General features: G+C 30.1%; 1 protein-coding gene across 1 annotated transcript; it reads left to right on the plus strand.

Moving 5' to 3' along the window:
• Nucleotides 1-6,597: 6,597 nt before the first annotated feature.
• Nucleotides 6,598-8,260, plus strand: LOC114411955 (CASP-like protein 4A3). Its single transcript, XM_028375706.1, has 3 exons — nucleotides 6,598-7,123; nucleotides 7,467-7,602; nucleotides 7,695-8,260. Exons 1-3 carry the CDS (start codon nucleotides 6,657-6,659, stop codon nucleotides 7,884-7,886), a joined length of 795 nt encoding a protein of 264 aa, XP_028231507.1. The 5' UTR covers nucleotides 6,598-6,656; the 3' UTR covers nucleotides 7,887-8,260.
• The last annotated feature ends 9,118 nt before the right edge of the window (nucleotides 8,261-17,378 follow it).

Here is a 17,378-nt window from a genome sequence, read left to right on the forward strand (position 1 = left end):
CAACAAGCACTAAAATATAAGGCAAGTAATTGCATCCGATATCTTATTATAAAATACTAATCAAGTTAAAATAAATGTAACATAAGAAAATTATGTCGTTAAGTCTCCCCTAACTTCTTTCTTGTGCTTTAAAAACAACATTTATAATGAGATGATAATTCCAGTTAATAAAACAAGTTCTAAAAAGGAGTTCACAAATAATGTTGTTCTTCATCAACACATTAATTCGGAAAATCAATTATGGTATCCATAGTGAATTTGAAATAAGATATGTTTCGATAAAAGTCAATTTAAAACAATCACAATTTATTCCTGTAACATTCTCAATAAATAAAATAAACACCTCAATACAATTAAATAAACATTACAAACACAATTTAGTGATTCTAGAATCACTAGATCAACTCTTTGGTTCGATGTGAATATCAAATTCTTCAAAGTTGTTATGAACTCATATCCATACAATAGCATCTCATTACCTTCTACATCATAGATGAAGGTGTTCAAAATCTCTTTCTCATCCCAGATAAAAATATTTATAATAAATCTCATCTTCATATTCATCCTTGATGGAGGTATCTATCATATAATTCAAAATTATCAATTTATCATATGAACAATGTATCATTCATTGATTCATTTGTTTTCTCAATACCTATATCAAAAAAGCACGAATATAGCTATATCAAAATTGCAAAAAATCTCCTTCACAAATTATATCATGGAAGTTTAGAAAAAAAAATGTTTTACTTATTTCTTGAAGTAATTTACGTTCTTCCCTATTTTCTTTTTCCTCTATGTTGCTTCTACAAATTTTTCCATTCTTTCTTCATTCTCCTCAATTTTTGAGTAGTCCACTAATGCTAAAAGAAACACCCTTATGTGTATGATTCTAAGAAAAGAGTCTGTCTATTCTTATATAAGTGTCATACATAATTAAAAAAAAATTATTTAATCAATTTTTCCTTATCTTTTATCTTTTTATCTTTACTTATTATTATTTAAAATGTAACTGACCACTGCTTCTCTTTCTTTTTATTTTTGTTCTAACTAAACTAATAATTTACATGAAACAATTCACGTTCAGTGGCTTTAAATTGGCTAAAGCCAATTTCTCTTTTTTTTATATTATTATTATTATTATTATCTTTAAACCAATTATCTAATAAATATTATATTAATATCACTAATATTTTCTTTTACTAAAAATATTATAACAACCTAGTATTTTCTTTTGTTGAAAGATATATTTAAACAATCTTTTTAAATAATTATTGGATGATTTTGGGATGTTACATATTGCATAATGTTATGTGTCAACTCCTACTTAACTTTTTTCTTGCTTAATGTATCAATTTTCTATTTTTTAATTTATTAGTTTATATAAATTGTAGAATTACATTGTAAGGCGAATCTTTTAACCAATCAGTATCATAGTTTATGAATATTAAGACAATTGAAAAAAAAAAAAAAAGACAAGAAACTAGTTTAGCAGAGTTTACTAAATTCAGTACCAATGTGGTTTTTTTTTTATATATATAAAAAAAGTACCGTTGACGTTGATTGATTTCTCGCAAAATATTTGTCAGGTTTAATTAAGGCAAAACCTTGTTTTTTATATAATCATCGTTTAGTAAACAACTTAATTAAACATTTCTTCTTCTAAAAAAACAAATTGAACATTTCTTGAACAAGTATTTATCATGTAAGTAATTATTATAATTTAATACAATTTGCTTTACTGATTTGACGATTTATGCTTATTGTCTTACTATATTAAGTCGTTACAGTGTTTGTAGGTATATATAAATCGAGTTGAATTTTATTATCTTACTAAATATTTGGTAAGTAGCATCAATCACAATATTTGATGTATTAATTTATTTGGCTTAAATATTTATAAACTACATTAATAAGTCTATCTAATATCGTGTATAATAAACAATCTAGGAAATCAATTAGTAGCACGTGTTACTTAACTAGCTAACTCTTCAGAATAATAGTTTCTTGTCTTTTTTTATTTATCATACTAATTGATTAATGGCATCTTATATGTTAACACTTTATTTGAAATGAGTAACCCTTCGTCCATACGTACTAAAAGCCCATGGGATACTCTGAGGTAGACAATGAATATTCAGTTGAGAGGTAGGAAAATGAGGAAAAGGTTGAGAGAAATTATGAGATACTCCAAGATTGAATTCCAAGATGGCTTTAGAAATGTAATAAATTTTCTTAAAGATTTTTCCAAGATTGAAAATGAAAATTATGAACATTAATGTTGAAGAGGAAGGGGGATAAGATAATGATTCTATTAAGCAATTAATGCAGGAAGATAGTAATAAAAAGAAGCACCAGTTGAAATCCTAAAGAGTAAATTAATAATCTGGATGAACATGACGAGGTCACTCTAGAAGTACTTAAGGTGTCTCAGATCTTATGGCTTCTTTAGTTGCCCAGGAATTTTGGGATTCTGACTAAGTTTCTTCCAAGGTGAGTTGAGATAAGACAATTTACTCATCATTAAAAATATAATTTTGTATTTAACTATTTATACTGTTTTTTTTTTGTCAGCACTGTGTTTTGTTAAGTCATATACCTAGAACATAGTAAGAATTAGTATGTGCTATATATCTGTTATGGTGATTTTATTAGTGATCAAATCATGTTTACTGAAGTTTCTTGAGTGAATTATACTAACCTCAACTTATACAAACTCCCTGTTTAGTTTCTGAAATTGCTTTCTGCCATACTAAAAATTCATCTTCATACCCCATGCGAAGTCATGTACTATGTAAGTCTTTATCTAATATGAAACCAGAGGAATGCTATGTGGGTTTCCTGAATCATAGGGGAGTTGAGTTTAATTTACTCTTCTAATTTTTTTTATCTCATTTACTTTAGAAAGATTTAAATTTTCAAGAGAATGTGTAAGTTTTATTTATTTTTAGTTATTTTTACCCCTGTATAGTTATGTACTCAACTTTTTATGTCTCAGAATTGTCCAATTTTAATGTCTTTGGTTACCATTGTCTACTACATGTGTACAAAATGATTTTTGTTCCTCCAAAATGAAGGGGCTGGTGCCTGGTAGTATAATCTTGGAGTATGGTCCCAAACACATTCATCTACAAAATTACTCCAAAAATATGAGATAACCGTGCAATCCCCTTGTGCGCGAATTAGCAGTCCAGGTACATTATCTGAGTATTCATCTTTCAGTTGGATTAGCAGTTCAAGAAGGCATTTAGATCCTTGTAATGTTCTTTAGAATAATTTGATCGATGAACTGCTAGAAGAATGAAAACTTATTATCGTTGAAATATAGGACTTTATGTTGGTGCATTTGGCCCTTTTAACATTAAGTAGTTCAGTTAAAGCTAAAATTTGGACATTGGAATGATGTGGACAGTGTCACATTGATGTTTTCGAATTTGTATCAGTGAAGTTAATTGGGGAGCTTATTGTTCCTATTGGCAAAGTGTATTATGAATACCACCTACTTATATTACGTTCATGTATATAAAGAAAGCTCGAGTTTGTTTATTTACTTATCTATTTATTCAAGTAACAATCCATGTGTAACCTGAGTGCATGCTTATTTGCTAATCTTACTCCAAGTCATCATGGAAGAGTTGTTGCCAATCATTCAGTAATGGTAAAACCTCTTATCTGTTGTCCCTTTCTCCCTCTTGATTTTGCACACTTGATATGTCTCAATTAATATCTGTCTCCACATTTAAAAGCACCACATCGGCCACAAAATCAATAAACCTGGTCTTTTATAAGCCTTCTGACAAGCTTGTTGCTGGCTTCAGAGCAGCAAACACCTCCCTCTCCCAACAGTGGAAGGATAACATGCTACTGCAATCACTGACCTCAATGGCCTGATGAGCCTAGTTGTTTGGATCAGCACTTCTTTTGTTCAACTTTTAGATTATTTTTTTTTATCATTCAGAAAGAGAAATCATTTAAATTTGTTTCTAATAGGTTTTGCTATGTGATTGAAAATTTTAATTATAAACTCTCGTTGAGATTTGAATAAATATGTCTCCAGCAGCAATCCACTTATACAACTAAAGGGTTATGGATTTGGTGAAATTGCTTAGGTTGATTTCCTTAATGCCTCTTAAGTCTTATCACATCAGATTTGAAGTTTTTGGATTTGCAACATCCATTAGTAAAAAACGGTTGCAGTTTCTAGTTAAGCATATATTTCCCTTTCATTCACTCAATATCTCCCTTTCTCTTATGATTCATTAAATATGAGACTTTTTAATTACACTTACACAAACACTCTTTTATTTATAGAGGTGATTCTTTTCTATGCAAAGACAGAAAATAATAGTAAAAGTTATATTTTTCTTATGCTCTCTTCTAAGAGGAAAGAATATGATTATGGTATCTTTAGCTAGCAACGTACCTCAAGATAATTTTTGGGAGAAGATGCTTTTTACTTTTCAGGGCCATTGTAGGAAGATTCCTGTATAAACCTATACGTGCTTTTGGTAGAGGGCAAAGAGATAAAAGGTGTTTAGTGAGAAGTAAGACGAGCTTAATTAATCTTATACTGTAGGAGTTTACGTTCCACAGTGGTTTTGTTTAAATGAATGTCATTAAAGGGAGGAACATTGCCAATTGGTTGAAGTGTCTGAAGGAATTTGTGCATTTTCCACACTTGAGATAGCCCACTCATGAAAGAAATGCGATGTTTTATCTCTATTGTAAAAGCTTATAGGTATATTAACGGGACCCACTTGGATTTCCTTCAATTATTTTACTTTTTTAATTAGTATCTTGTTTGGTCTTAGGCTCTTGGCTAACAAAAAATCGTGGTGAGAGAGGGTGAACTGCTTGGTATGCAAATATAAAGCAGTCATAATCATTTCCCCATTATTATCAAGAATTGTTAAACCTCGTTATCGAAAAGTAAATTGAAGGAATACTGAAAAAGAAAGGTGTTATTGAGGTAATGAAACTTTTTTTAACTGAGAAGCACTAATGTCATAATTATTGTGGGGAGAGACTTTATTTTCTCGAAAAATCATTGTCGTATACTCGCATTGTCTCATTAATATAAAAGAGGAGAGAGCGAAAAGAAGAAATAAAGAGAGATGAAACTATTGCCAAAAAGTATAAGTTTAATTTTCCTATATTACCAGAATAAAAAAATTATATTGTCAACAAATAAATTTTTTTATAAATATGTTTATAATCTAGCACCAGACCACAATCATATCATTTTTTAATGTCGATTGTTTGATCGAATGGGAATAGAGTGAAAATAATCAAAATATGGTGGAACTCACTAACTTTTTGCCATTTTAATTCTCATTTTATTATCATTAATCTCTTTATCTTTTCCTATTTTTTACGCTAATCTCTCTTCAAGTTTTATAGAATTATTACATAAATTTTTTCATGCTTTTTCAATATTTACAATAACTCAATAGCCTATTTATAAAAGAATATGATGTAATATTTTGCAAACAAATAAAAAAGGTAATGTCCCCGAAAAGTCTAAAAGTTAGTGTAATTTTGTTAATGGTGAAAATTGTTAATGATTGTGTATCAATTTCCCAAAAATTGATAGTCAATAATTTTATTTATAAATTTCTAAAATTAACGGTGAAATTACATGATTTCGATAAGTGTATAACAATATTTTTAAATATATTCATGTAATGTTATTTGATGTCTTCGAGTAACTCTTTCTCTGTAATCACTTTAACCTATATTTTGATTTTCAAAATCATCTTGTATTTTCCAATCTCACATTTTTTAATGAAGTCATACAAATTCTTAATTTTGATTGAAATTAACTTTTTTGATCATGTGTTAACTTTTCGAATTTTATTTCATACTTTAATCATTTTTTAATGAACTCTTTTGTTTTTCTTGAAATGAGTTTATTAAAATTTAATGTAAGTTTCGTAATTTAAACAACTTTTACATAAAGGTGATAACAAATTTATAAGAAAATATCACTATATTTTAAAACAATAAAAGATGTTAGTATCATAGTAAAAAAAACAAAAATCTTATAATTTCACAATTCACATAACCTCAATAATTAATATAATTTACTCTTCTTATTACTAACAAGTCAATTTCTTTAAATGAAAAAATTACTCTTTTGTTATTTTTATCTACTATATTTGTCTTCTCAATATGGAACGCGGCCTTACTTCCTTACCGAAATAGACAAATGTATCTGAAAAAGGGAAAGAATGATGTTTCATCAGTTAAGTTAAGTAAGCAGCAAGTGCTAAGGTGTACCAATCAAACCTCAAACAATAAATAGTTTCAATTTCAAATTTCCAATAGAGTGGACCGTGTGTGGAGGCTGGTATCTCATACAGAACCCACACTTTATCCTCTCTGCACTCCAAGAATCAAAAACAGTACGATTGTTCCACGTGGCTCGATCACGCCAAACGCCAACCATATTTCTTCGAATCTCACCCACGTGGAACGGTCCCACAGAGAAAACCCGGAAGCCAAAAATCCCTAGTCCCCCATGTTTTCTTTTTCACTTTCTTCCCACTTTCTCACCACCCAAACACTCCTCTTCTTTATTCCCTCTTTCTCCCCCCCCCCCCCCCCCTTTAAATTCCCCCACCACCACCATTTCCAACAACATCGTCGTGCCCTCCATGAACACCTCCGACTCACCCACAAACTTCGACTCGCCCCACTCACCTCTCCGTTCCTCCCCGCTCTCCGATAACGGCGACCCCTTCCACTCGCCGGAAAACTCGCCGCAAAATGACCTCCGCGACAACTCCCGCGCCATCGTCATCGTCGAGACAACATCAACTCAGTTCGCCCAGGCCGCGCCCCCCGCGCCGGAATCCGAGCACCGGAACCCGCCGCCGGAGACCTTCATCACCCGTCCCGTGAGGCCGGATACGAGGTCTCCGGGCGTTGTTGGTCGGACGCGACCGAGGGCGGTGGCGCCGCCCAGGCCGATGGTGCCAAAAAGAGAGGTGATGGCGAAAAAGGTGGCGTTTTGTTTCCGGTTAAGCGAAGTAGTGCTGTGTCTGATTTCGTTTTCGGTTATGGCCGCGGATAAGACCCGTGGTTGGAGCGGTGATTCTTTTGACCGCTACAAGGAATACAGGTTTAAGGTTTTCTCTTCTTTTTCTTTTATAATTGTTTTTATTCCTTAATTGTCTGAAGTTGTTTTCTTTTTTAATACTATTATTTTGTTTTATAACTATGACTAACCTTCATTGGAAAAACATACTGATTACTTTTGGTGAGATTTTCCTTTTTTAACCAGGTTTTTTCCATCGAACTTGTTGGTGTACTATTGTTATTTGAGTCAACGCGTAATCAATTGTCGTTTAATTTCGTTGAAAGCTTATTTTGAATCTAGCGTTTATTTACTTTATTGAAATTGGGAAAATGAGTATATAAGTTGTTGTGTTAAACAATAATGGTAAAGGTCGTTGAAATTGCAGGTATTGTTTATCAGTGAATGTTATTGCATTTGTATACGCAGCGTTTCAAGCGGGTGATCTGGCGTATCAAGTAGTAACGGGGAGACGCATAATCAATCACCACCTGCGTTACCACTTTGATTTCTTCATGGATCAGGCAAGTCACAAAGGACTCGATTTGTTTGAAAAAAAAATTTAATTAAATTTTGGTGACATTAAAATTTGTTGTGGTGAATTGTGATGGGACAGGTTTTGGCGTATCTTTTGATATCGGCTGCATCATCTGCTGCCACAAGGGTTGATGACTGGCAATCGAATTGGGGAAAAGATGAGTTCACAGAGATGGCTAGTGCTTCAATTGCGTTGGCCTTTCTTGCTTTTGTTGCCTTTGCTATTAGCTCCTTATTCTCTGGCTACAACCTCTGCACTCTGTTCTCATAGCAACATTTTAACCTCGTATAAGCTCTTGGTCGGTTGATACATCTACACACTTTTTTCTTACTGCTGTGGAGTAATGCATTCGTGAGTGTTGGTGCCAGTGAATTTTTTTTTTTTACTGTACAGATATAGACATGTATACATACACAATGTCACAATTGCGGGATACTGTTCCCCTTAAATCGGAAGGATGGAGTAGGATTTTTTTTTTTTTGTTCTCCTTAAAATACAATTAAACGATTGTATTTTAATGTTCTTGCGTAAAATTCGTTTATGTTATTCCATAAATGAGGTCGAGATTTAAGGACTCGCCTATTGGTATGTTGTTATCGTTTATGTTATTCCATGAATGAGGTCAAGATTTAAGGACTCGCTAATTGGTAGTATGTTTTTAATTTTTAGGGTTTCAATTTTTATCGGAAAAAGAACTCCAGGTGTTTTCAGATTTTCGAATTTTTGTCTTCCTTTTTGTATAACGATTTTTTGGCGGATGTTTGTTTCTTGTGTGGTTTTTAGTGTTGGGGTGGGCCTTTCCCACCTTCCATTCATTTTTTTTTTTAAAAAGAACTTTATGTGTTCTGTTTGGTTTTGAATTTGGATGGAGAATTTCGGGGATTGAGGGAATTTCAGAGCAAAGGAATTCGTTCGCAACATTCCTTGTTTGGAATAGTATTTATTCTCCTTCCATAATTCTGTTCATTGTTCTCACTCAGTGCTCCCAGTGTAAAAGGTTTTCATAAACATTACCTTAGCAATGGTTGCATCATTCAATTTTATTCCAACTTCAAATTCTGCCCAAACAACACTAATGCCTCTATATTCTATAGAACAATCATCCCCAGGAAACTCATGAATCATGGATATCCCAGAAATCACATTTTCATTACCATTCTCTCAAGTAGAACGCGTGCAGTACTCAAATCCCCTGTGCTTTGAATACAAACTGAGCATTGCTGGGACATACTCGAGTGAAGTAGAAACCCAACACGTGAATAATCGGTAGAGCTGTTTTAATGATGCGTCAATTTCGGACACTCCATTCAAATAAATTGTTAAATTATGTAACTAACTAACTAAATTCACATCTAATCGATGGTATTGTGAGATAGTACATGTGTCATAGTCATGCTCAATTAGTCCTCTTTGTTACAGTCATTAGTTCTCTTTGTTAGTGTCATAAATGAGAGTGTGTTATTCCAGCTTCGGAGATTGGTTTTAGAAATGGTGATGGATCAAATTACTGATGAGGTTGGCTAATTGATCCGCGGCAAAATGAGTGGTTTTTTATAATAATGAGAAAAAAAGTGATGCTGAAAGTGTAAAAAGTCTTACATAGTATGACAATCCATAATGTATGATAGGTTTATTAACTTTTAAATATTTTATACTGAAATATATAGACATTAAACTCTATAATAATATCATCACAATTATATTATAAATCAATTTATAGTATCTAATCTCATTTAATAAAAAATAAAAATCAAATAATATTTAAAAGGTCTTTGAAATAAATTAATACAAAAAATATTGTAGAAACAAGTTAGTAGTAAAATTTAATATAAATTTTTTTATCTAGAATAAAAGTTACCTAAAATTATTTCTATTCAAAATCAAATTTTGACCTAGAATTAATTTATCAATATGAAATCATACATATAAAGATTTACCTAAAATCACAATTTGTATTTCAATGTAATGCAAGTATTTACTTAAGCATAAACACTCCTTTGATTCAGATGCTTCCAAAAAGATTGGAAGGTCCAGCTGGTGCATACAAGACGTAAAGGAGATTGAATTGCTCCCCATATTTTATATAATCAGGCTTTGGGCCCCCAGTTAAAAAGAAAAAACAAGATAAGTTGGATCCTAGTTAAACGAGGGCAAAAAAGAAGAACAATTTTGTATTTTTGGTAAAGTAAAAATTACGTTTGATAAACATTAATATTACTCTTGCTCTGTCATTACTTCCTGTACCTTCATTGTTGATTCTTGCACTTTTTTAGGCTTTCAGAACATTTATTCTGGAATGTAAAATTACAGTCTAGAATAACTTTTCCCAAATGTGAAAAGCAATTTCATTCCGAATGGGCTATTCCAAAATGTAATTTTAAAGCAATTAGGGAGGTACATGAAGTAATTTCCCTCTTGTTCCGAACCAACAACTGCACGTTGTGCTTTCTTTGCCATTACATCTTTTGTCAGAACCGTGGGGGATTTTGCCCTCCGTGAGACTGATCAATCCACATGCCACGAATCGATAAAAAGTATCAAAGAAAATTGAAAAATAAAAGGACAAATGCACTTTAAATATATGAGAAAAAGGGTATGCATCAGTATAAAATCATCATATCGCAAATTATGATAGTTTATTAATTTATATAAAATTATTTTAATAATTACATTGATAATTATTTAGATTGAATAATAGTATTTTACACTATCACACTAACCGTACATCATCCTTAAAACTCTAAATGCATTGCTATAACTAATTAGATATCATTCACTACCCCCTCCCCCTCCCCCCAAAAAAGAAAAAAAGCTATTCTTATTTGATCGCATCATTTCACAAATTTATTTAAAACAATGCGTTTTGGAATTCTTTTCCTTTTATTGTGAATTTGAGATTTTATACTTGTGGATTTTGTCATGTAAGGTGACGACAAAAAAAGTTTGGAATTTATGCTGATACAATTGGTAATTCAGCAATGGAATTTAAATAATAAAAAAAATACACTTTAATATTTGAAATTCAATGTATGTTCTCAGCTTGTACTTAAATAATTCATTAATGTTTAAAATATAATGAGTAAGATTACAACAATAGAAATTATTTTCACACTGATTTAAATAAGTATTGTTGCTTGCCTGCCAAAAAAAAGAAAATTATTGTTGCTCTGAGTAGCCTCTCATGTGCTACATTCTTTTCACTTGGCTTTATTTTCGCCTGTGTATCTAATAAGTATGCATGTATTTTATTTACAAATCAATTTAAATGAGATTTAGGAATGATAAAGTGAGTTGAATCTCTCGGGTCAATCTTAAGTTGTAAAAAATGACCGTAGGAATTAGATGATTCACCCTACCAAACCCGTCAACTCAATGGGTTAAAGGCAAGGTTAGACGAGTTTTTGAAAGCATACATTAATAAACTTACATTTTTATATAATTATGAAAGAATATATATATATATATATATATATATATATATATAATTTCTAAACTAATTAAGAAAACAATATATTGATTAGTGATACAATCGTGGAGTGTAGATGAAATACAAGGCTGAAGTCACTGAACTATAAATGAAACATCATGTCAAAAGCTTAAATTATTACTCTTTTACCCAGTTTGTAAGAGAGGGTTGTATGAATTTAGGAGTTGGAATAGAAGTTGTTATATTAACCTATTGCATAATATTCCTAACGTAGGCAATGCAAATGGACAAACTGATATGATATTCACACAAAAGCTTGGCCATCCGATTCGGATCGATGAATGAAATCCTCTCATGCAAGTACAATATTGGAGCTAAATCTTCCTCGGAATGATTAGTCGTTTATGAATTATAAGATGAGAAAATAAAATTATCAAATGTAAAAAGTTTTACGTAATTATTCAATTGTAAGATTTTATATATATTAAATTTATTAATTTTTAAAATAATTATCTTAAAATAATTTAAATAATAATTTATAATTAAATAATAATATAAAATTATTTTATTCTGTTATAATAATTACACTTAGGGCATCTTGACATATGCTTCAAACTTTCAACTCCTAATTTAATTTTGCTTGAACTTTAACTGCCAGCCATACACGATTCTTAGTACGGCTAAGGGATATATTCTGTACCGCCAAAAGCCCAAACCCCCCTTGAATTATTGATTATTTATTTGCGCCAATTTTGTTTGGACTTTTATGCAAGATTACTGGTTGAGCCGATGATTTATACAACCTTTTTTTACCATACATTTTATCGATACTTTAATTATTTTTATTTTATTTTTTTAGATTTAATGTCATTTTTGATTCATTTTATTTCATAGTTATTTCCCTTTGATACATTAATTTTTAAAAGTTTCATTATAATTCTTTGTATTTTCAAAATATATCATTTTAGTTTTTTTTATATTTTTTCTTTAAAAATGTTAGTATTCTATTAACTTTTAAATTTTAAAATGATTTAGTATCATTTTTAGTTTATTATAATTCACCGTTGTTTTACTTTGTTATGTTATGTTTTAAAAGTTTCATTCTAATACTTTATATTTTTCAAAATGTAATTGTTTTGATCCTATTTTTAATTTTTCGATAGAAACATTAGGGTCGGTCAATGTTTTAAATTTTAAAATGGTTAAGTTAACATAGTGTGGCTAAAAATCATTGTCCCTCCCACGCTTTTGTCTTCATCCTAATCTCTCTACGTGGTCAGAATTGTCGCCTCACCTAACGACAACAATTGTCTCATCATCATTGTCGACAACAACATGTTGACGAAGATGAAGAAGAAGAGCAACAATGTCTAGTTGTGGATGAGATTTGACCTGTCAGACCAGTTTGAATCATCTTTCAATGAAACTCATTGTTTGACTCCTCTTTGATTGTAGTTGTCATGTGGAAAATTTTCTAAACTCATCTTCACTTGGCCCGATTGTAGTTGTCATGTGGAAAATTTTCTACTTGTCAAGCCCAATTGTGCGAACAATGAAGATCTTGCTTGCAGACCTCATAAAGAGTTATATTGTGAATTTCTCATTCAAATCTAAATTAATTTGTCAATTAGAGTCAATTTTTGTCTTTTGCCAAAGACAACTCTTGTTCTGGTTTCCCCTACTTTTGTTTCTAGTAACATAGTTGTATGAAATGTTTTGATTTTTCGGTGAAGAGTATAAGAATTTTCGATGATTTTAGCAAAATTATGTATTGGCAAAGTTCGATTTGTGAGGTGCTACATTTTTTATTTTTCAAATCTAGAAGATATTGGAGGAGATGATGATTTTTTTAGTTGTTTATTTTCTTAAAATATAATAACGATGGTGAATATTTTTAGCCATCATTATCTAAAGTTAATTATTTTAAAACATTTAATGTCAATTTTGTCCATTATGCTTTACATTTATTTTGTTTTGGTACATTAAATTTTAAAAATTTCATTTTAATCCTTTATATTTTTGAAATTTATCATTTTAATTCTTTTGTAAAAATTTAAAATTTAATAGAATACTAATATTTTTAACGAAAAATAAAAAAAAAAACAAAAATAATACATTTCAAAAACATAAAACATCCTAACGAAATCTTTAAAATTTAATGTATTAAAGTAAAATAACTGGAAAATATAAAAAAATAACATTTTGCGTTTATATACCATCATATAACTTTTATATATATATATATATATATACTTTTTTTTAATCTCTCTAGTGTTTACTAGAGTTTGGTGTCCTGTGTCGACTAACAATTTCCTTCCTATTTACTATACTACCTACCTCGCCATGTGATGTCATCTGAATTTGGATAATCTTTATTTGAGTAGAATTTGGTTCTGAAATGATAGAGAAGAAAGAACAAAATCGATGACATCCATTGCTAGATGTCCCCGAGTATCATTCATCTGAAGAAATCAAAATAGACCCCGATAAAGAGTTGTCACCAACAACCCTTTATTGTAAATTTGTAATAATTGTCTTCCTTCAGTCGTGACGGAGAAAAAAATTGTCCTAACCACTAGATTTAGCTTCCATTGGATAATTCAAAGTACAATATCGATATCATTACAGGCTACAAAATTACTACTACTAATTATCATCATGAGCACGTTGGCTTCCATTAGTTAATCCAAATCTTAAGTCAAACTCATCTTAATTAATTTAAAATCCCAAACCAATCACTTAAATGAAATTTCTTGTGAAGAACTGAATATTATTGTCCTCTAAGTAATTTGAGTAGCTCGCACTTCCCGTCCTCCAACCCCCACGTTGAGTCCCAATATTTCTTCAATCAAACCAAATCAGTTACGAAAATTAAAAAAAAAAAATCATATTTGAAATTTGATTACTCATTAACTAGAACTAGAATGATAATATGATATGTTGATAGTAATACAAAATGAAAACAAAGAAAGAAACAAATGGGGCAATATATATGTGCATAATAAAAGGGAATAAAAAAATATATATAGTTGATATAGATATGGATGATTACATTAGATGATATATATAAAGGCAACCCACGAGATAGATGCGAATCCAGCGAAGCCGTGTGAACTGCTATGGTTGCCGGTTCCAAAGGATGCATAAACTATCAAGCTGTAGCCTTCACCAGCCATGCACACATGGACATGGTGGCACCTGTATCACATGATTCGTCAACGTAGGGTCACTTTTGCCCTTCAATTCACCCATTGTTGTTTTAACTTAGAATATTGTGGATAATGCATGAGATACCATTGGAGTGTATTTTTGGATTTATTTCTTTCTTTTTCTCTTCTTTTTTTAAAATCAAATAACTTAACTCATACCACCCATCATATTGTGTTTGTCATGTACATATTAGCTCTTTGCGTCTATATTGTGCATGTTAGCATTTTTTTGGGTAAATTTTGTTGTATAGAACAAAAATGGATTTTATTTATTTAATTTAGATTATGAATGATTTTTTTTTAAAAATTTTTTTAGTCAAAAAGTCCTTTTATTTTTTAAATAATCCAATTTCATCCTTTTATTGATTTTTATTTTGTTAAAACCTTTGAATCTTATTTTTTCTACAAATGAAATTATTTTGAATATTCTTTTTTTGAAACTAACAAAAACTAATAAATTAATTACTAATATTTTTCCATCAAAATTTTCTTCTTCAAATCTGGTAACATCGTTTTTTACAATTTTTCTAAATTTATAAAATTTCTTATTTATAGTTTTTAAAATAGTTTCATCTGAAGTTCATTATAAACCCTTAAATATTTTGTTAAAAAATAAAAATAAAAATTAGGGTTTTTTAATATAAACAAATTGACAGAACACCACGTTTTAATTTTAAAAATAGACACAACTTGAACATAATTAGATAAACCCTGAGGACATTTTAAAGTGTTTGTCCCTTGAGCACTTAAATTAAAGAAGACGATTAGACAACATCTCTTAGTTGTTGCTTTTTCCTCTTAAAACTTAATAGATTTTGGATGAAATTTAATTGCCGAGTAATATAAAATCATTTTAGAAAATAATTTCTAAAATAAAAAAGTGAGAAGAGAATCAAACAGATCTTTGATTAATAAAAAAATGTAAGAAACTAAAATTAGGTACGTAATTCAAATAAAAAAAAACAGAGAGCAATTAAGGCAACAAAATATATTGTTAGGACTATCTATGCAAGGATTCTTCCGAAATCCGAAGCCAATATTTTCAGACAAGGAAAAACTGTTAGTCAAATTTAAGTTTGACAATCCATTGGCAGTGGGTACCCAGTGATCAGCTTCTTAAAAACTAAATGTTGACTATTGAAATGTAGCTGTAGCATACCATTCAGAGTTGCAGCATGAAAAGAGGAGTCTCCCTCAATGTTTCTTGAATGCAAACTAGTTTCTCTCATTGTTTTCTTAAGTAATCTATATGAATTTTTTAGGGCAAGAGAATATTCAACCAGATTATTTTACTATAAATCAATAATAGCTAGTACTATACGTGCTTGTAAGACAAATTAAAATTTTCACATTTTATCTTAAAATTATATATATATACACTGTCAGTCTAAAATATTTTAATAAAGCCATTCAATAAGAATTTTTTTTATTGTCATATTATATTAATAAATGTGGAAATATTCGATAGTGTATTAAAATTATTGGATATTTATGTAAAAATATTTTATAGTCATAGTATATATAAAATTAAAGTCTTGGTCATTACCGTTTCCAATATTTTCAATACTAAATAAAAGTAACTAGTTTTTTTTTTTTTAGAAGAAGAAACTTATCTCATCTCATTCAAAACAAAATCAGAAATACAAGATGAAATATGATGAAAGATGTGAGAGCTATTATACAAAGTTAACGCTCTTGCTAACGAATGAACGATAAAATTAATTTGTCTCTTTCAAAACTCATCATTGAGTTTGAAAAAAATAAACTAAATAACTGATTACATTTATTAAGCAGAACATGAAAGTAAGAATGATACCTTGCCGGGAGTTGAAGACCATCCACAAGAGTTTTGCAATCAACTTCGAAGTCTATGTGATGGTAGCTTGAATGTCCTAAAAAGTAGCTAGTTAAGAACTAGAAAAATGTTAAATGATACTGGTACGTGTTTGAAATGATAGTCTTAATAACATTTGAATACAGCCTTTAAATTTCGTTTGGTTTAATACAAAGAAATGTAACGAAGTGGAATAAAATGATATTACTAAATCCCGTTATCTAAATTAATATATTACTTTATTTCTATTTTAGTTGTTTAACACTCAAAAACTCAAATGTAATCTATATTCTGACAAAATTTGTTCAAGTTAGGTCACATGACAAGATCTCCATTAATTATTTCTGGCCCAGTTGATTCTTGTATGATTTCCCTATAAAAAGAAAGCCAATAACTTAAATGCATTTGTTCTTAATCTTCTGCAGTACTGTTCCGTGGTACTGTACGAGATTGCATTCGACTTTTTGTTTTATACCGCTCAAATAATTTCTTATTCAAAATATTTGGTTAAATTCTATTTTTCACAATAAATAAATTTAACTTTCTCAACGGAGATTCAAACAAGAACAATTAGTCAACCAGTGAATTAAAATAAAGTAAGAGACAAAAATAAATAGGAAAGAAAGAAATTAACAAAACCATAAGATATATGCGAAAATAAAAAGATAGTTAGTCTAAAATAAATTGGGATTGGTGTGTGGAAGAGAGAGTAAAATAGAAAGTATACGGAAGAGGACCATAACTATATACGGCTTGTCCGACAGAGAGAAGGTTGGAATTGACGAAAATGCCCCTAGGTACCTGGTGGCTACGAATTATTAGTGTTTTGTGTCGGGCAAGGGCAAGATCGTGAAGCAACGTTGGGTTGGAAGTACCCTGTCAAGGGCACACTAGATGATGGTCAAAGAGAAGACAACTCAGACAGGCTTACTGGTTCAGAGTTTTTCTCTCCTCTCGATTGGGACTTTGAGCCAACGCTGCCAAAAACCCACTCTTCCACTATCACCACATAACAAAACAGGATAAAATGCAAATAATCACTATTCCTCCCTTGCTCAAGGCTTCAAATGAAAATTCTATGTTATCTAAACAAATATTCCATGATTGTTGATATAGAAATTTTAATATTCAACATATTAAATCAAAATTTTAATATATTTTAAAAATTATTTCTAGAGTTCGTGAAAATATTCATTAAATAAGATTATATAGATTTATTGTAAATTATGTGATTAAGGTCAATTCAGTAAGGTTGATTCATAGATATACACTTAAGCAATTATGCTTAAAGG

This window comes from Glycine soja, chromosome 5 (genome assembly GCF_004193775.1).
Source record: "Glycine soja cultivar W05 chromosome 5, ASM419377v2, whole genome shotgun sequence".
Classification (NCBI taxonomy): Eukaryota; Viridiplantae; Streptophyta; class Magnoliopsida; order Fabales; family Fabaceae; genus Glycine; species Glycine soja.

Excerpts from the sequence above, each read along its gene's own strand:
- LOC114411955 (XM_028375706.1), top strand. The coding sequence starts at position 6,657 with ATGAACACCTCCGACTCACCCACAAACTTCGACTCGCCCCACTCACCT. Across the intron at positions 7,124-7,466 it reads GACCGCTACAAGGAATACAG|GTATTGTTTATCAGTGAATG; the intron begins GTTTAAGGTTTT and ends TTGAAATTGCAG. Across the intron at positions 7,603-7,694 it reads TTGATTTCTTCATGGATCAG|GTTTTGGCGTATCTTTTGAT; the intron begins GCAAGTCACAAA and ends GTGATGGGACAG.